Genomic DNA, 26,107 nt, shown 5'->3' with positions numbered 1-26,107 from the left:
CCACAGCTCACGGCAACACCGGATCCTTCGCCCACGGAGTGAGGCCAGGGATCGAACCCACAACCTCATGGTTCCTAGGCGGATTTGTTAACCACTGCGCCACGACGGGAACTCCAAGAGAAGGTCTATGAACCCCGCTTCCTTTTGTTTCCGAAATAAAAGTATGCATCTCTTAGATCTACTTAACGACACTCCCAAAGGGCCCGAGGGCAAGGCCAGCACGGCTGCGAATGCAACGTGCAGAATCTAGAAGTTCGATCTGAAGGCAGCCTGAGCTGCAGGCGTGGGCTGGGTCCAGGAAGCCGCCCGGCTGTCCCCTGAGCTGTAGCAATGCTCCTTGGAAGGTCTGCACGACTTTGCCCTTTGTGGTCGGATGTGGAGCCCTGTCTCTTGGCCTGACCGTTTACACAGCTTCCTCTGAGGTGGGCTGGGCAGAGGGGCTCACACACCGGCACGAGCACAGGTGTACCACGATGCTTACGGGTGCCAGGCGCTAACTGTCCTTTGGGTGTTAACTCAACCAGTCCTCATAACCACAGGGGCCGTTATTATTATCTCCACTTTACAGGTGAGCAGCTTGGTTACCGGTCCCAGGCCTCCGGCTAGTTCGTACCTCAGCACTAGGCTGCTGACCAGGAGGCTGGCACCCGTCCGTCTCCCCAGGTCCCCCCTGCTGTCCAAAGGAGGGGAGGGGGGAGACAGCAGAGTCCCTCCCCCGCCCGGGGCGGGGCAGTCGTGTCACCCGCCCAGGGTAACACAGCATTCAGTGTAGCTGCAATTCCAACCCCGGTCTGTCTGAACCTAAGGCTCCTACCATCTGGACCAACCACACTAAACGAGTTTTATTTTATACTCTTTTATACTTTCATTTTATATATAAAATTGGGAGCTTTGTTTTTTCTTTATAAATTCTTGATAGAAATTTAGAGAATTTTCCAGTGCCTCTGCAGAGCTACAGAACCTCGGAGTTCCCGCTGTGGCGCAGTGGTTCACTCATCTGCCTAGGAACCATGAGGTTGTGGGTTCGATCCCTGGCCTTGCTCCATGGGTGAAGGATCCGGCGTTGCCGTGAGCTGTGGTGTAGGTCACAGGCGAGGCTCGGATCCCGTGTTGCTGTGGCTGTGGTGGGGGCTGATGGCTACAGCTCCGATGAGACCCCTGGCCTGGGAACCTCCATATGCCAAGGGTGCGACCCCTAGAAAAGACAAAAAAAAAAAAAAAACAGGAGCATGGGCGGGTCTCAGTAAGCAGCCCCTCTGGGGAGGCCAGGGGCTCGGCTTGAGCAACAGCCATGGCCACACGGGCCCCTGGACGAGACACTCCATCTCCGGGGTCCCTGTCATTGGCCACGAGCACTCTCTGGAGACTAAAGGAGAAGAACGGGAGCCATGTGCAGGGTCCTTGGGCCCCGGTCCCTCTGTTCCACGCACACCTGCTTCATCCCCCTTCCGTGAGGTTTCTAGGCTGTGTGGGGTGGGTGAGGGCAGCTCAGAGCTGGATCCAAACACATACTCACTTGTACTGTGACTGGTCATTCCCGCCCACATCTGGGGATGTCAACTTCTGTAGTAAAATCCGTATAATACTAACAAAAAGGACAAAATTGACCTGCACAAAAAGAGATGATATGTTTGTGTGTGATGCTGGCGTGGCCGGATGTCTGCAGCTCAGCCCTGCCCCAGGTGGGGCTCCAGGCACCCTGTTTCAGAAGCACCCGGGCCACCCAGCCTGGGTTTGCACCCCCTGCCCCACAGCCCCAAGTCAGAATGGGACAGTGTCTGTCTGTGGCATCACACGCATTCTGACCCCAGGCTGTGCAGTCGAGAAAACCGATGGTGACAGGGGTGGCAGCCAGATGGCGAATGCAGGCGGGCATCTGCCCCATCCAGCTGTGAGGCCTCTGATGTTCCCTTGAAGGAGCGACTCCTTCTCGCCCGTCCCTGCCCTGCGACTTCGTCCCAAAGGTGGGCCCAGCCCCCCATGGAAGAGCTCAGCCTTAGGGGCCTTCGATCAGAAGACCCACTACAACGGGGCCGTCGAAGAGGACAGCGTGCTGGCTCTCCGCCCAAATGTGCAACCCGGGGGCGGGAGGGGGGCACTCACGTTTCAATACGGATGTGACTTACTATGATAGAAATTAAAATTGGTGTGCGTATAACCCACCAGGGAACACTGTGGTCATTGGTATCCCAGCAGCTGTTGAAAAGAGAGGAGGAAAATCGTATCACCACGGGTTCCAGCGACAAGCCCCGCACACGCACCCGCCCACGGTCCTTGCAAAACACGCCGGCCCGCCCCGGAGACGGTCCCTCCGAGAGCTTAGCGCTCCACCCTAAAAGCACAGTGACTCTGTGGTTATCCATCCCGACCCGACCTGTCCTTTGGAGTGATTTTGTTTTGTTTTATTCTTTTTTTTTGATCTTTTTGCCTTTTCTAGGACCGCTTCTGCGGCACATGGAGGTTCCCAGGCTAGGGGTCCAATCAGAGCTGTAGCCACTGGCCTACGCCAGAGCCACAGCAACGTGGGATCCGAGGCGCGTCTGTGACCTTCACCACAGCTCATGGCAACGCCGGATCCTTAACCCACTGAGCAAGGCCAGGGATCGAACCCACAACCTCATGGTTCCTAGTTGGATTTGTGAACCACTGCGCCACGACGGGAACTCCAGTTTTGTTTTATTCTTGAGAGTCTACTCATGGAGAGGAAACCCCAATAGCCCGGAGAAGGGGCAGCGCGAGCCCCAGCAAAGTCTCCTAACTTGGGACGGGCGCAGGCTTGCTCCAGCTGACATCATAGAAAAAAAGGACGTTTTCCTTTGGAAAATCAGTTTCCCCTCACTTCCCAAATGCCTTGTCTTAGTTTCTTGAATGAAGGTTTTTAAATGTCTGCAGAATAACTGAGGCGCAGCTAGGGATGCCTGTCTAGCAATCTGCTTTCTTTTTTGATTTTTAGCCGAAGAGCTGTTCGCCGTAGGAAGCGAGGACACAGGAGGCTTGGAAAACGCCTCCCTCCTTCCCTCGGTCACCTGCACCCCTCCCAGGGGGCAGATCCCCGCCCTCGTCCTGGATCCTGTCTGGTTTGGACGGTGGGATGCGGACTCCTTGGAACCCACAGGGCAGAGAGGAGCCTTCTAGGATGTTCTGTCTAGACCGGCAGCCCTGGCCCACTGCAGGTGCCTACAGCGTGTGAACGGTCCAGGCTGACTGGGACAGCTGCCCAGAGTGCCAGTGACAGACACACCAGATAAACTGCGAGGATGTAAGCTCCAAGGTTTGGGTGGCTTGTTAGTGTGAACAACTGGTAGCGCCCGGGGGCTCGCCCGAGGCCCAGCGTCGTGCCTGCATCTGGGCCATCATCGGGCTCGGCACAAGCAGAGATGCTCTGGCCCTCATCCAGCTGCATGGCCTCGGACTGCTGTGCCCCAGCTGGCCGCTGCACCCAGGCTCCTCGCTGGGCTCCGGGCTCCCCACCCTTTGGTGACCACCGCTCCCCCTTCTAGGATGCTGCCCGTCTCTGCCTGGTTCATCCCAGTCTCATCTGTGCCACCAGATGCGGCTCAGTGCCATCTCTGCCCTGGCTCTTCGCCCAGGGCTCCAAGCCCACTGTTCCTCCCAGCCATGGTCAGCGTCCTCCCCGTCGGGCTGCCTCCCCGACCAGGTCCGAAGCCTCTCTCTGGTTTCCCAAGACAAGTGACACGGGACCCTGGTCAGTGTTACTGGATCTCCGCACAGGCTCAGCACTCACCCTGTGTCTTCTAACCAGAGCCGGGCTGCCGTCCACGCCCCCGTGCAGACAGTGGGGATCCCTGCAGGAAGACCCCAGGTTACCATGACCCCCTTCAGCTGCTTGGACCAGCCCGGGGTAGGGGGGGACTCAGTGGGGCCTTTGTTGGCCCAACAGTCAAGGGCAAGGGCTTTCTGATGAAAAGAGTAAGTGGAAATGCTTCATAATTACACACATCTGTCCTCATGTCTTCTAAGCAGTGGAGACAACTGGATATGAGTTTGAAAGCTGAAACTTCGTGGGCCTGGAAGGCATCACCATGTTTTGTGGGTGCTGGAGAGGCTGTGTTCAGACTCGATGACTGGAAGGGGTGCCCTGGTTGGGAAGGTGGGGGTCCCGCAGCTCCACCTCCTCCCCAGCTCTGGCTGAGGCACGATGGACAGCCCCCCAACTCCTTCTCCCCCCACGCCCCTTCTTCCCGACTCTCCCACCACTGGGGCGCAGCAGGATGAGAGTCAGGGCAGTTTTCACCCAGGTCCTGGTTTCCCAGAAATATGAACGCGTTGGCTCCAGGAACCCACAGCTGCTCTAGGAAAGCACTTACTTCTGGGGCATCACAGTATTTTTCTGAGCTGAAAGGACCTGCATTGATAGGCTGGAGGATGGGAATTGGGAACCCCGAGGGTTTGGGGGTGGCAGGGGCCGCCAGGGGGGTGGACTCACCCCATCCAATCAGGAGATAGGCCACGAAGCGCCGGCTGGGGGAGAAGATGGCCACCAGGAGGGTGTGCAGATACAGCCCCTCCACCAGGAGCCAGCAGAAGTTGGCCATGATGCAGTACTGGAAGAAGACCAGGCTCAGCTTGCAGCCCACCTGGAACGGCACAGAGGGCGGCTGTGTGGCGAGGCCAGCACCGCTCCAGGTCCCACCGAGTTTGTGCGCTGCACAAGGCGTGTGGACCCCAAGGCAGAGGTGGCCACCAGAGGAGGCTGGTGCGCGTTCAGGTGACGCCCCGGAAGTGGCCGGAGGGTAACCCAAGGCCCAGGCAGAGGTACACAGGATCCCTGAGGGTGATGCGTATCTTGGAGAGCGAACCTGTGGGGGTCTGGTGGGCTCGGCTGACCTCGCTCTCCCTCCTGGACCCCCTCTCCGTCCTGCACCCTCCCCCCCACTTGCACCCTCCCCCCCACTTGTACCCTCCCCCACTTGCACCCTCCCCCCCACTTGTAACCTCCCCCCACCTGCACCCTCCCCCCACCTGCACCCTTCCCCCACCTGCACCCTCCACCTGCACCCTCCCCCACCTGCACCTTCCTCCTGCACCCTCCCCCCACCTGCACCCTCCACCTGCACCCTCCCTCCCATCTGCACCCTCCACCTGCATCCTCTACCTGCACCCCCCCACCTGCACCCTCTCCCCACTTGCACCCCCACCTGCACCCTCCCCTCACCCTGCATCCTCACCCTCTATCACTCCCCCTTTCTCCTCCTTCTGTTCTTCTTCACTGTGCTCTCTTAACAAGGGATGAGAAAATAAAAGGCAAAACAAGAGAAACCCACAAATAAATCATTTCCCCAGGAATTGTGAAAGGGAAACATTATGTATTACATAAAATAAATATATTTTAATCGCTCAGATCTTCATGTAAGGAAACACATCAGGTATTTCCATGTCATGAGAAAATATGAAATTGAGGCTTTTAATCACTGAGCTGAAATGTACTGAAAAAAGAACAGCACTTGTATTTCTATTCTTCTGTATCTTTGCAGCTTCCTCCCCTGCTACGTGCGGATGGATGGGGTATATACTTACTTGTGTGTGGATATACCTACACACGTGTGTGGCGGACGTGCACGTGTGTGTAGATACCCTTTCCTGTTACTCAGACACGTGCATGGGGTGGGGCGGGGGGGCGCACCTGTAGGAAATGCACGGCGGCCTTTCAGACTTTGACGTACAGCGGTTCCATCCTCTTGGGGATGCCTGATCCCCTTACCCTGCACTAGTTTCTCTCGTCTCAGTGGGGTGTGTGTGGTTCTGCTCCTTTATTTTTATTTATTTATTTATTTTTTACCATTTCTTGGGCTGCTCCTGTGGCATATGGAGGTTCCCAGGCTAGGAGTCTAATTGGAGCTGTAGCTGCCGGGTTACGCCAGAGCCACAGCAACAGGGGATCCGAGCCGCGTCTGCAACCTACACCACAGCTCAGGGCCACGCCGGATCCTTAACCCACTGAGCAAGGCCAGGGATCAAACCCGCCACCTCATGGTTGGTTCCTAGTTGGATTCATTAACCACTGCGCCACAACGGGAGCTCCTCTGCTCCTTTCTCAGGTGGTTACCGATTACGGATGCCAAGTGTGGGGAGGGGGTCTGGCATGAGAGGCGGCCCAGTGGACATTGAGGCAGGGCTCCCATAGGTGGAAAGACACCTTCCAGAACCAGCCGTGAAAACAGGCGAACGAACTGGTGTCCTTGGGGCTCAGCGGCTCTCGTTGGAACAGAGACGGAGGGCAGGTGGATGTCGGGGGGAGAAGCACTCTGGGCCCACCTGCGGAGGAAACCACTGAGGCACCTGTGGCGCCTCCGCCTTTGGGAAGCTCGTCCAGCGCTCTTTGCCGCAACTTAAATACACGTGCCTGGCCATCCCTGCAGTCTCCCAGTGCCCTCTGTCCAGGTAAGAGAGCGCGCCCAAAGGCGGCTGTGCAGAAAATACAAAATTCAAGCGCGCCTGTCAGTGTGGGATGGCCACGCAGATCACGTCCCACCTCCGCGATGTGTGCGGAGGCAGCCGCGGCCCCGGTGGACGCGGGGTTTCGGGCTGCGTGGGGAAAAGGGCCCAGAAAAGGTGTTTACGATGAGTCCAATTCCACTTTCCTGGTGAAAAGTTACGGTGCTGTGGCCGCACTGCCTCCTTTTGCTCGTGTGCTATCAACCTGCCGTGAGCACGGGAGGCTTGGGCTGCTGAGCTGTCCGCTGACCCCATCATCTTCACCGCTGGAGAGCCCAATGGCCACGCAGGGGGACAGCGCGCCACACAGAATGCAGGAGGCTGATCGAGGCCCGCGGTTCCCCCACCAGACCTGTTCCCTGCCTGGAGCCTCCCACCACTGTATGCGGCCCCACATCCAGGGGGCTGAGCCCGCGGGCCATGGGGGCTCCTGCTGAAGATCAGCTTCCATCTGGCTGCTCCTTTTCTCTGGACTAGAGCACCGGTGCCACAGGACTTAGGTGAAACCCAAACCAACCAGCCCAGCAAAGAGGCGCTGTGTGTGCAGGGTGGGGCCTGGAGGCGGGGGGTGGGCGGTGGATCTGCTTTCTGAGCCATTAAATGCATTGGCCTCTGTCAGACCTGATTCCCAGAAAAGGATGAGAAGGCTGCCCCCAGCCCCAAGGCTGTCGAAAGCAAAGTCACGTCTTATAGCTGGAAGCCTGTGTCCTTCGGGGGCCTGCAGGACCGAAGGCGTTTCCCCGGAGAGCCAGGAAGACTTAGAGCATCTGGAGGGGCGGATCGAGAGCGCGTACGCAGCAGAGTTGATTTAAATGTGTGGAAACAACAGCTGCAGGCCTGGGCACGGGGCACGAAGGGGGTCTCGGCGCCCATGTGGGTCCGATGCCTGGAGCCCTCACTGCGCAGCGAGCAGCCGAGGTGATGGCCATGGTGACGTCTGCTGTGTGGTTTCACTCGTCCCGTGTCCACAGCCAGTCCACACTCGAGGACACGGGCTCACCCAGCAGCCCACAAGCCCTGTCCTTTGGAGCCGTCCTTCCGGGATGGAGCCAAACTTGTGGTGGATCAGAGCCCGAAGGGGGCATGTGTGTGCCTGTTCCCCTCTGCGGGCACGCGTGCCCGTGCATGTTGCTTGCTTTCTCTCCTCCTGCCCCTCTGCCATTCAGATCCGCGCTGTGGGCTGAGGCGGCAGCTCAGGGGCCCAGGACACCCTGCAGGGCGCCGATTCCCCCCTCCGCCCCTAGCACCCCCGGGACAGCAAGCAGTACCCTGTCAGTGCTCGCTTGGGGCTGTGCAGCCCTGTCCAGATGTTCTGGCCTCACTGCCCAGCTCAGGCCTCCGACTCCCCAGGCCTCTGACTCCCCAGGCAGGTGGGGCTCAGGGCAGGGACATTCAGCTCCCTGAGTGGAGAGCAGGCCAGGTCCTCCGTCTACACAGCAGGAGCGAGTGGAGAGCACTACTCCAGTTTTGTGGGTCCATCAGGGTCACGATGTCTCGGATGGATGTCCTCTGGGAAGCTCTCAGCAAGGAGGCCCCTTCGAGCAGAGCTTTGAGACACGTGCAGAAGCGACAGAAGGGCTCTCAGCAGGAGAAACGGGGTCTGCCTGCTCCGGGCACCGGGTGCACAGTCTGGGCACAGGAGACTCCCCTGGGGGACAAGAGCCCAGTGTGCCTCCCCCCAGATCCCCTGCTTCCTCTGGGGGGGGGGCGGGATTTGCCAGGTAGGGGATCTCGTTGCTAAATTTATTATCACATTGAGTGCACACGTGTCCTGGGCAAGATTCTCCCCAGAAGTGTGTCCACCTGCAGGCCTCACAAGCAGCTTAAGTTCTCCGCTGTTATAAAGGCTTCATGCTCTTTCAAAGGACATGAACTCAGATCTCTTCAGCCCAGAGCAATGGTGCCCACAGCAGACAAATCCATCCGCCAGGAACCTGGTAGGAGAGCAGCCTTCTGGCTCCGTGGGGAAGCAGTGCCATCGGATCTGTGGTGACGTCCAGAACCAAGGTGCAGTGGCGGTGGAAGGTGGGGTAGAAGGCCTGTATCTCTGAGAAGCTCAATAAATGCACTAAACTGAACTATGTCCTAAAGGCTCATAGACATCCCCCACAAACCCAGCAGTCTCGCATGCACTTGGCAGTTAAGGCGATTGAGTCTCCTATAAAGAGCGGCCAGGCGGTCGGTCAGGACGTGCACTGCGCTCCTAGCGGGGGCCGTGGGGATGCGTCTACCACGCAGGTGACTTCCTCCCAGCCATCGAGGGAAGCACCTACTGCCCAGAATCTGGGTCATTGGGTGAGACCACAGCGCCATGTGTGTCCACCTGTGTCAGGGTTTTCCAGCCGGGGCTGCTGTGCTCCCTCCGGGCAGCACCCTTGCGGGAGTCCTGCTCTGCCTGGGGTCAGCACTCCTGGCCGTGAGCTCTCACCCAGGCAGCAGCCCTGTCCCTACCTTGTCACACCTGCCGTCCTGGACCTGCTCCGAGGTCTGGCCTCCATTTGCTCAGGCCTGACCCCTCGCCCGGCCCGGGACCTCGGTCCCCTGCGCCCTGGCCCTGGGACTGCATCCCGGTGGGAGATGCGAACAGAGAGGAGGGATGGTGGTGAGGAGGAGGGGGCGGGGCTCACCGGGCGCCTCCCCCAGCGAGAGGGCCCTGCCCACTGGGCAGCCTTACCCAGGAGGACGGCTGGTCAGGGCAGTGCAGCGTGCCCGAGCTGGAGTACAGAACGTCGTCCTTGACCAAGACGGAGACGGCGCGCAGGATGAAGGAGAGGAACAGGTTCAGGTGGATGTAGTTCCGGGTGCAGTGCAGCCTCCTGCGGGGGCGGGGCGGGGGCGGGGCGGGGCGAGGGGAGCGCGGGAGGGGGGAGAGGGGGAGGGGGGAGAGGGAGGTGGGGAGAGGGGGTGAGGGGGCAAGGATGGGGTGAGTGTGGGGACGTGTGGACAGGGGTTGGGGTGATGGGGAGAGGGTGGAGGGGGTTTGGGGTGATGGGGAGAGGGGGTTTGGGGTGATGGGGAGAGGGTCGGGGGTGGCAGATGGGTGTGGGGAAGTGTGGAGGGGGGTTGGGGTGATGGGAGAGGGGGTGGGGGTGATGGGGAGGGGGTGGGGAAGGGTGGACAGGGGTTGGGGTGATGGGAGAGGGGGTGGGGGTAATGGGAGAGGGGGTTGGGGTGATGGAGAGAGGGTGGGGGTGGTGGATGGGTGTGGGGAAGTGTGGACGGGGGTTGGGGTGATGGGAGAGGGGGTGGGGGTGATGGGAGAGGGGGTTGGGGTGATGGGGTGGACGGGGGGGTGGGGGTGATGGGGAGAGGGTGGGGGTGGTGGATGGGTGTGGGGAAGGGTGGACGGGGGTGGGGGTGATGGGGAGGGTGGGGGTGACGAGGGGGGTTGGTGGGAAGGTGGTGGGGACAGAGGGGATCGGGAGGAGGGAGAGGAGAGAGAGCATCACTGACTTTGTGCAGATTTTACTTTTATTTCTTTGTTTTCACATCTTTATCTTTTTCAGGTTCTTTTCCCTCATAGGTTGTTACAAAATACCAGGCATCGTTCCCTGTGCTATAAAGTTGTGCACACTTTAGTAGCTGCCTGTGTGGCTTTAATCTTAGGGTTTCTCCTTGATGGAAGTTCATCTTTTGTTAGCTATTTCTTATTATATAGCACAGATGTTTTCAGTTTTGGATTATGATAAATTTTTTTTTTTTTTTTGTCTTTTTGTTGTTGTTGTTGTTGTTGTTGTTGCTATTTCTTGGGCCGCTCCCGCGGCATATGGAGGTTCCCAGGCTAGGGGTCTAATCGGAGCTGTAGCCACTGGCCTACGCCAGAGCCACAGCAACGCGGGATCTGAGCTGCGTCTGCAACCTCCACCACAGCTCACGGCAACGCCGGATCGTTAACCCACTGAGCAAGGGCAGGGACCAAACCCGCAACCTCATGGTTCCTAGTCGGTTTTGTGAACCACTGCACCACGATGGGAACTCTGATAAATATTTTTGTACACACATATTTCCCCTTATTTCTGACTTATCTCCTTAGTTTATTTAAAGTCCTAGAAACAGGATTTCAGGGAGTTCCCGTCGTGGCGCAGTGGTTAACAAATCCGATGAGGAACCATGAGGTTGCGGGTTCGATCCCTGCCCTTGCTCAGTGGGTTAAGGATCCGACGTTGCCGTGAGCTGTGGTGTAGGTTGCAGACGTGGCTTGGATCCTGAGTTGCTGTGGCTCTGGTGTAGACCGGCGGCTACAGCTCTGGTGAGACCCCTAGACTGGGAACCTCCATATGCTGCAGGAGCGGCCCTAGGAAAGGCAAAAAGATAAAAAAAAAAAAAAAAAAAAAAAAAAAAGGAAAAAAATAAGGCAGCCTTCACAGAGCCTGAAATAAGGCTGCCAACCACTGCCATCCCTGACTGGCTCAGGCTGGTCTGCCCACCAGGCTAGACACAGTGGAAGCCTCTCTGTAGTAAGATATCATACAATGCCTCTGCCATTTATTTTTTTATTTTTTTGCCTTTTTTTGCCTTTTCTAGGGCCCCTCCTGCACATGGAGGTTCCCAGGCTAGGGGTCTAAACGGAGCTGCAGCCACCAGCCTACACCACAGCCACAGCAACTCGGGACCCGAGCCACATCTGCGACCTACACCACAGCTCACGGCAACGCCGGATCCTTCACCCACGGAGCGAGGCCAGGGATCAAACCCGCACCCTCATGGTTCCTAGTCGGATTCGTTAACCATTGCGCCACAACGGGAACTCCTCAAGACTTTTTAAAAGTGAGAAAATACAAGAATAGCTGAAAGAAGTTCCCCCGACCCCAAGCAAGAGGATTACAAAGAAAAGCACATGAAGGCCCATGATAAGGTGACTGCTCAAATCCAAAGACAAAGCAAACAGTCCTCAAAGCACCCAGGGAAAGACTCATCCGTCAGTGGAACGATGGTGAGACTGGCAGCGGACTTTTGCAAAAGAAAAAATGATGTATATCTTTAACGTCCAGAAAGAAAACTGCCAACGAAGAATTGAACACTCTTAAAAATACCCCCAAGCATGCAGGCACAATCACGAGGATGTCAGGCAATCAAACGCCATGAGACTTCACGGCCAGGAGGCCTGTGCAGAAGGAGACACTAAAAGGAGAGCTTCAGGCAGGAGGAAAATGGTCCCAGATGGAAACACGAAAATACAGAAAGGAATGAAGAGCCAGGAAAGACAGGCGGGCAGCTCTAAATAAATACTGACTTCCAAACAACAGTGACAACAGCAATCACGCCTCATGGTATTTAAAATTCACGTGGATTTTTTTTTTTTTTGTCTTTTTTGCCATTTCTTGGGCTGCTCCCATGGCGTATGGAGGTTCCCAGGCTAGGGGCCCAATCGGAGCTGTAGCCACCAGCCTATGCCAGAGCCACAGCAACACTGGATCCTTAACCCACTGAGCAAGGCCAGGGATCGAACCTGCAAACTCATGGTTCCTAGTCGGATTCGTGAACCACTGTGCCACGACGGGAACTCCTATACGTGGAATTAGAACACATAACAACGGCATTAAAGGGATGGGGGGGGACAGAACGAAGAGCTGAAACTGGGAACTGGAGGTTAAGGCCTGTGAGACAGGATGCAGGTTGTAAATACGGGGTGGAAACTAGAAGGAGAGTAGAATATATAACTAACAATCTAAACTGGAATAAGAACCCTTGATAACTGAGCAACACCAGCTGGTGCAGGAGCAACAAGACTGCTGAGACAATAGAAAGCGAAGAGACAGACGGTGGATTGAAACTCTAAGCTGTCCATACGTCTAAATGCGAGGGCACGTTACTGCCCATAAAAGAAAAATAGACTAGAAATAAAAAGCACATCTCGATGAAATGGAGCTTTCCAAATACTCAGATTAAATATAAAATAGGGAATTCAAAGTAAAAGCACAGAAAACAGCATACCTTGCAAATCGTAAATAAAAAAAAGTTAACACAACTACATTAACACAACAGGGTATTTATTTTGTCTTTCTGCCTTTTCTAGGGCCGCTTCTGCGGCATATGGAGGCTCCCAGGCTAGGGGTCTCATCAGAGCAAATCACCAGTTGCTGTGGCCTACACCACTGGAGCCACAGCAACGCGGGATCCAAGCCTTGTCTGCGACCTACACCACAGCTCACGGCCACGCCGCATCCTCAACCCACTGAGCAAGGGCAGGGGTCGAACCCACAACCTCATGGTTCCTAGTCGGATTCGTTAACCACTGCGCCACGACGGGAACTCCCATCCGTTTTTTTTTAAATGCAAGTGATGCTGAAGGCACCGATTTAATCCTAAAAACCAAAAGCTTTTCCTAGATAGAAATTTCTACCCCCATCCGTGAACCCTGTTCAACATCTCTCATCACAGAGAACCCCCCCCGCCGAGGGTCCAGAGGCAGGAAGGAGGGGCGGCATTCAAAGAGTGCTTACACTTGCCAGGTAGGCTCCCCAGCCTGCATGCTTTAGAGATGCACAGAGAACTTAAGCAATTTGTCCAAGGTCACACAGCGGCCGAGGGACTGACCCAGGATGTCAATCTGTCCTCATGCACCTGTACCCTTCACTGTATGTCATCAGAGCGCCACCATGAGGCCCAGATGTAGGTGCTTCTAAGTGGAAAGAGGAAGGCCAGGCTGCATTTTTTTTTCTTTTTTTTTTTTTTTAGGGCCAGGAATCGAACCCGCAACCTCATGGTTCCTAGTTGGTTTCCCAGCATATGGAAGTTTCCAGGCTAGGGGTGGAATCTGAGCTACAGCTGCTGGCCTACACCACAGCCAGAGCAGTGCCAGATCTGAGCTGGGTCTGCAACCTACACCACAGCTCACGGCAACACCAGATCCTTACCTTACGAAGCCCGGCCACGGATCGAACCCGCATCCTCATGGATACTGGTCGGGTTCACGACCCCTGAGCCACAAGGGCAGTACCCAGGATGCATCTTTATTTTCAAAGCATTTGCACACTGCCGAATGGAAATAATAGATGCACCGCATTTGGATCCAGTCCGTATTGTAGCCTCACAGAAGACGTGCAGAGAATTTAAATACACACATCAACCTTAACGTCATATTTCATGCTGCCATTTCCCAAGGGCATTTGATGGGCTTGGCACAGGGGGTGGCTTGGAGGCGGCAGTTTCTGCCCTCCTCTGATGGGCCGAGACGGCGTAAATGGATGGCGTCTCCTCCCATGTTTTTGGCAGAATGGCTTCTTTCTGCTACTTACCTGAAGAGGCAGAGAATGATGCTTCCTGTTGTCAGGGAAATCAGAGAGACACTGTAGCCCAGGGTATAAATGGTCTTTACGAGGACATAAAACGTGATCTGAAAGAGAGGGGAACGCCTCTGTAAGCCGCTGGTGGCCAGCTACGAACAAGGGGCCGGTTCCCACCTCCCCCCCATGCCCTCCCTTCAGGAAGGGCTACGGGCTGCAGAAGCTGGAGCTCCATCCTCAGCCAGAAAGGACACTTCTCTTTAAACACCCACCTGGAGTTCCCGTCGTGGCGCAGTGGTTAACGAATCTGACTAGGAACCATGAGGGTGCAGGTTCGATCCCTGGCCTTGCTCAGTGGGTGAAGGATCTGGCATTGCCATGAGCTGTGGTGTAGGTCGCAGACATGGCTCGGATCTGGCATTGCTGTGGCTGTGGCTGTGGCGTAGGCTGGTGGCTACAGCTTCGATGAGACCCCTAGCCCGGGAACCTCCACATGCCACAGGAGTGGCCCCAGAAAAGGCTAAATAAATAAATAAATAAACACCCACCTGTCCTCATAACTCCGTGTGAATGACCTGGGATCGTTTCCATAAAGCAAACATGTCTGGAGGGCGCGCAGGGCCAGCAAAGGAGAAAGTGCCCACCACTCACAGCCCCCGGGTGCCTCCCTGGGCAGCGGGCCGGAGGGTAAGCCAGAGAAAACCACCGAGCTGGGCCTCGCCTTCAAGACCAGGCTTTGTGGAGGCGTGCGCAGGGCACTGGGCGCTGCCCCTGCCATCGTCACTGAGTGCCACCCCCACAGAAATGGCCAGTTCCAGTTAGAACCAAGTGGCACTGGAGCCCAGGAAGACAGAGATCCTACAGAGATGCCCGCCGTCCCCGTGAACTCCTGGTGGCTTTGGGTCTTAGGTCTATGAACGGCTGAGCTAAGCATGAAAGGAACCTCGAATCCTGCCTTGGGGTGACCCCTTTCCAAAGCCTCCAGAGGTGTGCTGGGGGCGGGTGGGGTCCCTGTCACTCTTGGTGGCTTCGAGCCTGCAGGGAAGAAAGTAGGTGGCCAGCTGGGCTTCTGCAGTGGCCTGGAAAAGGCTGGTCTCAGGTCCTGTCCCTCCCCTGCGTCCCCTCCCGACAGGGGCGGACTGGCCTTCGCTGCCACCTCTGCTGCTTCACTGTGATGACAGTTCAGGCTTAACAGCTGCAAGTGTTTCAAATTACCGAATGCACGGAACACAGGGTCCTGACCCCACACGCCGCTGATCGATGCCAGAATCCAGCCCACAGGGAGCAAAACCTCCAGGCACTCCGGGGCCCACCTCCCTGAGGCTGGATCCCCCCTGCGGGTGCCCTTCTCAGACCCTCTTGCCTGTGTATGCGCTGCGGTCGTGACGGGTTGACGGGGTAGTTGCTTCTGCACATGTAACCCCCACCCACCGTCAGCTGTGCCCCTGACGGCCGGCGCTCTTTCACCCCGTTTTCAAGGTAACCCTCCCCCTCTATTGTGGCTCGAAATGATCTCTGCTGGGCTTTCCCATGTTTATCTTTTTTCCTTACATCCTTTCTTGATGCTCAGCTCTTCCGTCTGGTTTATTCTTTCCCCTGAAGCGCAGTTCAGGCATGTTTCACGAGGGTCTGCTGGGCGTGGATTCCGCCGTCTGTTGTTCTGACCCGTCTCTTTCCCTTCATCTCTGAGCAGCCGCTAGCAGGTGGATTCTGAGCGAGGCCAACTCCCCCACTCGGGAAGCGTGTGCGTCCGCTGCATCCTGGGTGGGCAATCGCCTCTTTCTCTGCGGGTTTTGAGTCTCACCAACTTGATATTTCCCAGTTTCATCCCCGCTGTCTGGCTGTGGAGTTCCTTTTTTTTTTTTTTTTTTTTTTTTTTTTTTTTTTTTTTTGTCTTTTTTTCTTTTTGCCTTTTCTAGGGCTGCACCCGGGGCATATGGAGGTTCCCAGGCTAGGGGTCCAATTGGAGCTGCAGCTGCTGGCCTACACCACAACCAGAACAACAGGGGATCCAAGCCGCGTCTGCAACCTACACCACAGCTCACAGCAACGCTGGATCCTCAACCCACTGAGCAAGGCCAGGGATCAAACCCGCAACCTCATGGTTCCTAGTCGGATTCGTTAACCCCTGAGCCACAGTGGGAACTCCTGTGGATTTTCTTTTATTTGCTGCACCTGGGGTGGTCAGGGTCTCCGTCTCGCCTGCTGAGACTGTGATCACATTGATGCTGGACCTGCAGGCAGACCCCAAACGCCTCCGTGTCCCTGTGCTGGGTTCCAGCAGTTTCTTCGAATCTATCTTCCCCATTACAGAATTCTCAGTCCATCTGTATCTGATTTGCTGTTTGATGTATCCAGTTGATTTACATTTTAAAAAAATCAGGAGTTCCCATCAAGGCTCAGTGGTTAACGAATCTGACTAGGAAGCATGAGGTTGAGGGTTCGATCCCTGGCCTTGCTCAGCGGGTTAAGGATCCGGTGTTGCCGTGAGCTGTGGTGTAGGTTGCAGACACGGCTCAGATCTGGCGTTGCTGTGGCTGTGGTGGAGGCCGGTGGCTCCAGCTCTGATTCAACCCCTAGCCTGGGAACCTCCATATGCCCTGGGTGTGGCCCTAGAAAAGGCAAAAAGACAAAAAAAAAAAAAAAAGAAAAGATCAAAGTGTAGCTGATTTACAATGTATTAGTTTCAGGTGTACAACCAGACGATTCAATTATATATACACATATACATTCTTTTCCATTACAGGTGATTCCAGATGCGGGATATAGTTCCTTGTGCTACACAGTAGGTCCTGTTGTTTAGCTATAGCTATTATATATTTAGTAGTATGTTTCTGCTAATCCCAAATCCCCAATTTATTCCTCCCCCACTTTCCACTTTGGGAACCATAAATTTATTCCCTATGTCTGTGAGTCTGTTTCTATTTTATAAATAAGTTCATTTGTATCGTTTTTTATGGTATTTGTCTTTCTCTGACTTCCTTCACTTAGTATGAGAATCTCTAGGTCCATCCATGTTGCTGCAAATGGCATTATTTCATTCTTTTTTATGGCTGAGTAGTATTCCACTGTATATTCCATTGTATATTCCATTGTATATATGTACCACATCTTCTTTTTTTTTTTTTTTTTTGTCTTTTGTCTTTTTAGGGCTGCACCTGCGGCATGTGGAGCTGTGGCCGCCAGCCTACACCACAGCTATAGCAACGCCAGATCCGAGCTGCATCTTTGACCTATGCCGCAGCTCACGGCAATGCCGGATCCCTCACACACTGAGCAAGGCCAGGGATCGAACCTGCAACCTCATGGTTCCTAGTCGGAGTCGTTAACCACTGCGCCACAACGGGAACTCCGGTACCACATCTTTATCCATTTCTCTGTCAATGGACATTAGGTTGCTTCCATGTCTTGACTATTGTAAACAGTGCTGCAGTGAACACTGGAGGGCATGTGTCTTCGAATTACAGTTTTCTCCAGATATATGCCCAGGAGTGGGATTGCTGGATCATATGATAGTTCTCTTTTCAGTCTTTTTTTTTTTTTTTTTTTTTTTTTTGCTTTTTAGGGCCACACCTGCAGCATATGGAGGTTCCTGGGCTAGGAGTTGAATTGGAACTGTAGCCGCCGGCCTACACCAGAACCACAGCAACACGGGATCCAAGCCGAATCTGCGACCTACACCACAGCTCATGGCAACACCGGATCCTTAACCCACTAAGCAAGGCCAGGGATTGAACCCACACCTCATGGTTCCTAGTTGGATTCATTTCCGCTGAGCCGTGACAGAAACGGAACTCCTATTTTTAGTCTTTTAAGGAACCTCCATACTGTTCTCCATAGTGGGTGTATCAATTTACAGTCCCACCAACAGCGTAGCTCCCTTTTCTCCACACCCTCTCCAGCACTAATTATTTGTAGACTTTTTGATGATGGCCATTCTGACTGGTGTGAGCTGGTACGTCACCGTAATTTTGAATAGCATTTCTCTAATAATTAGTGATGTCGAGCATATTTTCATGTGCCTGTTGGACATCTGTAAGTGTTCTTTGGAGAAATGTCTATGCCGGTCTTCTGCCCACTTTTTTTTTTTTTTGGATTGTTCTTTTTTTTTTTTTGTTATTGAGTCATGTGCACTGTTTGTATATGTTGGAAATTTAGCCCTTGGCAGTTTCATAGTTTGTGAACATTTTCTCCCATTCTGTAGGTTGTTTGTTTTTTGTTTTCTTTATGGTTTCCTTTGCTGTGCAAAAGCAGTAAGTTTGACTAGGTCCCATTTACTTTTGCTTTTATTTCTATTGCCTTGGGAGGCTGATCTAAGAAAACGCTGGTACAATTTAAGTCAGAGAATGTTTTAACTATATTGTCTTCCAGGAGTTTTATGGGGTCATGTCTTATATTTGAGTCTTCAGGCCCTTTTGAGTTTGCTTTTGTGCATGACGGGAGGGTGTGTTCTAACTTCATTGATTTACGTGCAGTTGTCCAGCCTCCCTGGCACCACTTTCTGAAGAGACTGTCTTATTTCCATTGCATATCTCACCTTCTTTGCCAAAGATTAATTGACCATAGCTGTTTGCGTTTATTTCTGGGCTCTCTATTCTGCTCCATTGATCCATATGTCAGTTTTTGTGCCAATACCACTGATTGATTACTGTAGCTTTGCAGTATTTTCTTTTTTTTTTTTTTTTTGCCTTTTTGCCTTTTCTTGAGCCGCTCCCATGGCATATGGAGGTTCCCAGGCTAGGGGTCCAATCAGGGCTCTAGCCACCAGCCTACACCACAGCCACAGCAACACGGGATCCGAGCCTCGTCTGCAAGCTACACCACAGCTCACAGGAATGCCTGATCCTTAACCCACTGAGCAAGGCCAGGGATCGAACCCGCAACCTCATGGTTCCTAGTCGGATTCATGAACCACTGCGCCATTATGGGAACTCCTGCAGTATTTTCTGAAATCTGTGAGGATTATGCCACCAGCTTTGGTCTTTTGACTCAGGATGTCTCTGGAAATTCCGGGTATTTCATGGTTCCACATTATTTTAGGATTATTGGTTCCAGGTCTGTGAAAAATGTCATGGGTGTTTTGGTAGGATCACATTAAGTCTGTAGATTACTTCGTGTGGTGTGGCCATTTTAACAATATTAATCCTTCCGATCCAAGGGCATAGGATGTCTTTCCATTCCTTTAAACTTTATTCCATTTCCTTTATTAGCATGTTATAGTTTTCAGCACAGAAGTCTTTCACCTCCTTGGTCAGGTTTATTCTTAAGTATTTTATTCTTTTTTCTTTGGTGGCACTCTTGGCACATGGAAGTTCGTGAGCCAGGGACTGAATCCAAGCCACGTCGGTGACCTACATCACAGCTGTGGCCACACCGGATCCTTAACCCACTGCGCTGGGCCAGGGGCTGAACTCGACCCTCAGCAGCAACCCGAGCTGCCACGGAGATAACACCGGATCCTTAACCTGGTGGTGCCACAACAGGAATTCCAGTATTTTATTCTTTCTGATGCAATTTTAAAAGGGATTTAAAAAAAAAAAAACCACTTTCCGATAGTTCATTGCTAGTGTAAAGAAATGCAACAGATTTCTGTCTGTTTAGATTTTCATTTTTTTAGGTCTATTTTCCCCCCAGATCAGGTCCTTTTTAGAGTATCTTGCTTTCGGTTATTTTCAATTTTCTTTTTTTAAAAAACAGTTAAAATGCACATATTTGTATTCTGTGCTGGTTGCATCCATTATCTCAGTTCTGGGGATGTAATTTCACTGTTTGTTATGTGCTCACTGGTTTACCATGGCTTCTTCCATGTGTAGTTGGTAGCTGTGTGTTCATCTTTGGAGTTGGCTGATGGGAATTTGTGAGGCCTCGGCAAAGAATTCCTCCAGGAGAACCTGTGTTTGTTCTGCCAAGTGCACCCTGTGCTACCAGCTCAGGAATGCTTTACCTGAATAGACGTCTCAGCTCAGAGTTTCTGTGCTGCTCAGCATGACAAGAAAACCCAACTTGCAGAAGGGTATACGGGGTGACAGCTTCTGGGGAAAGACTTAAAATTCCTTCATGGAAAGCAAAGATGAGTGAAAAAAACTGTCCCTGTCACTTCCACCGTCAGAGTCCATCCAGTCCTCCTCTCCAGCCGCCCACCTCTCCCCACTGCTCCGAAGGGACCCACTGTCCCTGCTGTCTGGCACCCTGGTCCTCAGCTCTTCCTTCCTTTTTTTTTTTTTGAGATTTCTGTACTTTCCTGAACTCTTAGCTATGCATTGAGAAGCTTCCTTGTTGTACTTTATTTAGCCTTTCGAGGCGGTTTGTTGTAGAATTTTCACCCCCAATTTCTCGGAAAATTCTTATTTCCCATGAACATGCTTGGTCGCATTGGTGAATGCATCGCCTTCTGTTCATCGCACATGAGAGAGTAATGGACTCGAACACGGTCCAGGTGCCTCGGAGGCAGGGTGAGTGAGGGGAGCCCACACCAGGGCTCCCAGACCTGCTCTTACCGTGGAATCTCTGTTTGGGGACTGACTGTCCAGGAGGCACCATGTGACTTAGGAACCAAGACTAGATGAATTTAGAGGTTTTTTTTTGTGTTTTTATTTTTTTTTCTGTGTTCAGCAGAAAGAACATTTCTGTTTATATCTAGTTTGCTTACACCCGAGTTAGATTTTACATGGCTTCCTCATTGAGGAAGCTTCGTTTGGGTACCTGCAAGTTGCCTCCCTAAGGCCTCAGTGGAGCAGAGCAGAGTCCAGAGTCCAGGGTGGTTGAGGGCCCCGAGGTCAAGCAGCCTCAGGAAGGTCTTTTCAGACCAGCGTGCACGACAGCCCACAGCAACCGTGGGCAACGCAGAACCCAGCCTGGCGAGCCCCTCAAAGAGCCACACGATGCCTGTAGAGCTTAGTGGACAAGACCTGTCCCTGCAAACAGCTCTTAGGAGAATGAGGCAACCACAAGAAAACAATCAGGGTCTCTGCTGGAGCAGGAAGGGTGGACAGCTTTTAGGGTTAAACAGAGCGGGGACTCGGCGAGCAGAGGGACGTGGCCTTGCGAAGACCCGTGGCTCCTGCACCATGACCTTGGCTTTCAGATCCATGGGGAAAGGATGGGCCATTCAGTGTGATCCTGGGAGAACAAAATACTTTCTTGGTGAAGAAGCCAGTCCTTACTTCCCAAAGTTGCTGCAAGTCAATTCCAAGTACGTTAGAGTCACTGCTAAAGACGCATGTTCTTCTTCTTCTTCTTTTTTTTTTTTTTCTTTTTTTTAGGGCCACACTCGTGGCATATGGAAGTTCCCAGGCTAGGGGTCAAATCGGAACTGTAGCCGCTGGCCTATACACCACAGGTCACGGTGATGCTAGATCCTTAACCCACTGAGCAAGGCCAGGGATCGAACCTGCAACCTCATGGTTCCTAGTCGGATTCGTTTCCGCTGAGCCATGACGGGAACTCCCAAGATGCACATTCTAAGAAGAAACGATACAAGTGGCTGGGTGCTGCTGTTAGGGTGCAGATGCCTAAGTGGAAGAGGAAAGAGGTCAAGTCCCAGTGATCCCACATGAAATGTGAAGGATTTCCCAGCTGGTGAGAAACCTGGACTCCATCCTCGGTGGACCAGATGCTTTCTGGTGGATGGGAAGGAAGGTGCCCCAACGGGGAAGCTGGCAAAGCAAACGAGCTCCTGAACTTGGAAAGGCCTGAGCCCATTCGTAATCAATCAAGGGCAATTAAAATAACAAGATAGCTTTTTTTCTGGTTTAAAAAATTGGTGAGAATTGAAAAAAAATATGAAACTGCTGGTGAGGGCATCAGCTAGATGGGCATCACATCTCGTCTTGGGGAAAATACACATTGGCACATCTTTTTGGAGAGCCGTTTGACAACATAACTAAAAGCACTAGAAAAATCCTTTTCCTATTTCACATCCTCTGACCAGGAATTTGAGATCTGTGCTCAGGTGTGTTTATTTAGTAAAACAACGAAATAACAGAAACAATCCCAGAATAACAGAAACAACCTAAATTGTGAACGGTTGAGTCAATTCGGCATATTCATAAAAGAGAACATCCCGCTGCCCTTAAAAATTGCATTTTCAAGGCTACGGACTGATTTAAGGAAAGGTTCATGGTTAGAATCGTTTATAAAACAAAACAAGCCAGGTGTACAAATAGGTACCATGGTACTTTTGAAATGAATACGTAGGCACGGGGAAGAGATGGGGGTGCTACCCATCCGTCACCCATCATTCTCTCCTCCTGAGTCCCTCTCGGAAGCCTCCCCTCCCCCCTCCGCCGCCAACACACCAGTGCACACGTGTAATCAGAGCCGCAGAATCGGGGACAGGTAGGTAGCACAGGTGAGAACAGTGGCTGCGCGGAGGTGGGAGCAGGGCTTTCAGTCTCGAGCTCTCAGCAAAACTGCTGTTATGTTCCTACGGGAGAACCTGCCTCTTTTCTTTATCACCTGTAACATCTAGAATCTGCACCCCAACCTTCACAAAACAGACCTAAAGGGCACGTCCTTGGGGGCAAACCATCCGTCCTGGGGCGCCTCCCTCCTAACGTCTTTGACGTGAGAAGGCACAGCTACCCTTCAGGTGAGCGAGTTATTTAAAATGTTCCGTTTTCATCACTTTTGGATGCATACAAGATTTATTCGAAATGTCTGGCTGAACTTAATATGCAGTTTTGACCTGATCAGAATAATGGGATGGCCCCCTCCCCAAACTCACTCTTAATGAGTTTTAGGCGCTTATGGAAGACTTATAACCGGATATCAGTAAGGACTTGTTTTCCTTAAGCCAACAAGAGCAATCAAAGAACACGTAGGACCCTCTGTAATTCTTAACTCTTTTCTTTGTCATTACTTTGGGCACCCGTTATGCTTGAGGTCCATGAAAAGCTGGCTCAGGTGTTCCCGTCGTGTCGCAGCGGTTATCGCATCCGACTAGGAACCATGAGGTGGCGGGTTCGGTTCCTGGCCTTGTTCAGTGGATGAAGGATCTGGCGTTGCCATGAGCGGTGGTGTAGGTCACAGACATGGCCCGGATCTGGTGTGGCTGTGGCTGTGGTGTAGACTGGCAGCTACAGCTCCAATTGGACCCCTGGCCAGGGCACCTCCACATGCCGAGGGAGCGGCCTTAGAAAAGGCAAAAAGACAAAAAAAAAAAAAAAAAAAAAAAGAAAAAAGAAAAAAGAAAAGCTGGTTCAGAGAATATATGACGTAGCTGAGGTTTTATTGGCCCGGCTTTTGCAGTCAGACAGCCTGCATCTGGCTACACCGCTGGCAAGCCACGTGGTTGCTGCCAGCCTCCGGTGACATGCCAATCTCTGTCTGAAGATCCTTTCAAATGTTGAGGGTTCTGTATCACCCCACCTGATTACTGAGAATGTCTGGAGCCTGGTGTGGTGGTGTGGGGTGAAATAATGGAGGAATCTATTACAGAACACAGAGTTTGCTTTTTTCCTGCAATCTGAATAACGTTCTCACTACCATCGAACAGAAAACCTCTAATTATACCCCCAGATTATATTGTGCTCAAGTTTATATAATTGGGTTTCAGATCCAATGTCCCTTCTCCCAGCAATGCCCAGGCACTTAACGGGTAGAAGGCCCTGACCTCTGGGGCTTTTCCCGAGGCTTCTCAGAGGGGTATCTGGGATTACGTTGGGGTGAACACAGAGAACTCAGGAAAAACAGTGGGTGAAGAGTTCCCGTCGTGGTGCAGTGGAAACGAATCTGACTGGCACCCATGAGGATTCGATCCCTGGCCTTGCTCAGTGGGTTAAGGATCCGGCGCTGCCGTGAGCTGTGGTGTAGGTCACAGACGTGGCTCAGATCCTGCGTTGCTGTGGCTGTGGTGTAGGCTGGCAGCTGTAGCTCCAATTCGACCCCTGGCCTGGGAACCTCCATATGCCGTGGGTGTGGCTCTAAAAAGACGAAAAGGAAAACCCAAAAAACAAAAAAACAGTGGGTGAGTGGGAGGCATCCAAGGGACAGGGACCCCCTTTGTCTGACGCGGCTGCCACCTCCCCAGAGGACAAAGGTCCATCATGCCTCGGGGCTTCCACGCCCCTCAGATCCTGACGCTCACCCATCTTCAGATGCTCTGAAGGCCAATGAGCGGGTCGAGCCAGCATGGCTGCAGTTCTGCTCTGAAGATGTCCATTGCTGGCGGAGGCCAAAGCCAGGGTGTTGGCTGTACTTCAGACAGCCAGAGCTGTTCTTCTGGGTTATCAAAGGCCTGTCATCCCCAAACAAAAGGGTGACAACCTAGAAACCCAGTCAGGCAGCTAATTCAGCCTCAGAGTTCCATCCAATGGCTAGAATGACCCGGCGACTGGTAAACCCCAGGGCACAACAGAAGGCCTGAGTTTGGGCTGCGTGTATGGCCCTGGAACAAAGCAGCCTTGCCTGGTGAGACCTGGGCTTCCCCATCGGGGACGTGATCGAGCCCAGGAAGCCGGGGAAGGCAGGGCCCAGGGTCCCTCCTGCAGCCCCATTTCCAGGTGAGGCGGTCTCTGGAAAGGTATGGATGCCTGGGGCTCCAGCAACCTGGGACCTCATCTCTGAGCCTGAACAAACATTTTGCACGTGACCTTGTATTTTCTTTCTTACAGAAAGGCCTCAAATTGTTTAAGCTCGAGGCTCACAGGACGATGCCCAGGCTGCACAGCCTCACGGGGTGTGGGGGGCACTTGCTCCTGAGGGGCCTCCGCTGCAGAGGTCATGCAATCACAGATGTCTCCTTACACGGGAAGATCAACACCGGTGGGGACCGGAGCGTGCCCTGGGGGGCGGGGACCGGGGTCAGGTCTCCAGTGCTTGGGCAGCAGCCCTCAGGGACACAGGTAGCAGGGGATCGCCTCGTGGTTTTACCAGGGGAGACGGTCTCAGGGTCACACGTTACCATCACAAGTGGGAGACCAATCTACTCGTAACAGCGCTTCAAAAGCTGCCGTCATCATCACACGATCACGTGCTTCAGGAAAACAGTGCAGAGATGCTTCTTTTTCTTCCCAAGGCTGAGCCGCTGCAGGGGCCCGCGCTGGACGGTAGGGACAGGGCCCCCTGCACGCCGAATCGCTTCTGAGTCCGCAGGCACGCCCCAGGCCAGCTTCGGCTGCAGGTCCCACCCTACTGGCTGTCCCCCAGGGTGACATGAGTGTGTGGGACCAGGTGACATCCAAGCCTCTTCCAGCTCCAAGGGCGCGTGCTCGAGAGTGGTCCAGAGCTTCACGGCAGAGTCCTGCTGAAGGGAGCCTGCAGACTCAGCGAGTGTTTCCAAACAGTGCGTCATAACCAGGCCAGCAAAGCCTCCAGTGGGCCTGGGCCGGGCCTGGTTTGCGTCTGCTGTCCCCGAGGGACTATTAATAGCTCCCCTTTCTCTCTGGAGAGGCCAGATTTGGCTGATATTTTATACAGCCGTCCTATTTATAACCCAGTAGTGGGTTATGCAATCACTTTTGTGGGTCGCAATCAAGGCGAAAGAAGGTAGCACAGAAAATGTGGCTGTGTGAACTGGTTGTGGGGAGGGGTCATAGGGCGACATGCATGTCTCCAGGAGGCAAGCGGAACCACTGTGGACACCAGCATCTAAGGATGGGCCTTGGAGTTCCCGTCATGGCTCAGGGGTTAACGAATCTGATTAGGAACATGAGGTTGCGGGTTCGATCCCAGGCCTCGCTCAGTGGGTCAAGGATCCGGCGTTGCCGTGAGCTGTGGTGTAGGTCGCAGACGTGGCTTGGATCCCACGTGGCTGTGGCTGTGGTGTAGGCCGGTGGCTGCAGTTTCAATTCGACCCCTAGCCTGGGAACCTCCATATGCTGCAGAAGTGGCCCTAGAAATGGCAAAAAGACAAAAAAAAAAAAGATGGGTCTTCTGGATTAGGAGGCATGGCCCGTCTCTGGGGTACAGAAGGGCTTGTGGGTTCAACGAGCTCCCCCTGCACCCCGAAAAAGGAATGAGAAAAGTGCTGCCCTGTGCTTCCAACTCTGCCCTCGGATCATGCAGCCGAGGCAGGAGCAGGAGCAGGAGAAGGCAGCTGAGGGAAGCGCAGGAGCGGGTGAGGTGCCCGGTGCTGGGGAGGCCCGGCATGTCGCCAGTCGGGTGGGGCTCCTGGGGGCCACAGTCGTCTCTGTGGTAATCACTCCACTTCTGGCAGCTCCCCGTCATCCCAGGGCAGCTCCTCATCCCCATTCCTCTGCCAGGGCTTCAGGCTCCTCTGAGAAGGTGCCACAAGAGGCTCACACACGTGTGTCCTGTGGGGCAGCAGGCAGTGCTTGTCTCACCGCAGGACAGGCTGAGCGAGTCTCCAGTTGGGGGCCTTTCCCTGGGGTGGCTCTGGAGAAGGGCTGAGGCAGGACTTGGGAGCCCGAGGGCCAGCAGTCCTTGCCAGAGGCCAAGAAGTAGCCTCTGTCTCAGGTTCAAGG

General features: G+C 53.6%; 1 protein-coding gene across 1 annotated transcript in view; it reads right to left on the bottom strand.

The window, feature by feature from the left end:
- Positions 1-26,107, bottom strand: part of VIPR2 (vasoactive intestinal peptide receptor 2) — a 70,030-nt gene that overhangs the window by 4,469 nt on the left and 39,454 nt on the right. The window contains 6 exon segments of the mRNA NM_001195117.1: positions 1,517-1,608; positions 2,127-2,196; positions 3,746-3,806; positions 4,448-4,598; positions 9,131-9,272; positions 13,695-13,792. Coding sequence (NP_001182046.1) covers positions 1,517-1,608; positions 2,127-2,196; positions 3,746-3,806; positions 4,448-4,598; positions 9,131-9,272; positions 13,695-13,792 — 614 coding nt within the window.

This window comes from Sus scrofa, chromosome 18 (genome assembly GCF_000003025.6).
Source record: "Sus scrofa isolate TJ Tabasco breed Duroc chromosome 18, Sscrofa11.1, whole genome shotgun sequence".
Classification (NCBI taxonomy): domain Eukaryota; kingdom Metazoa; phylum Chordata; class Mammalia; order Artiodactyla; family Suidae; genus Sus; species Sus scrofa.
Note: the sequence above shows the minus strand (reverse complement) of the source record. Positions and strands in the feature narration are given on the sequence as shown.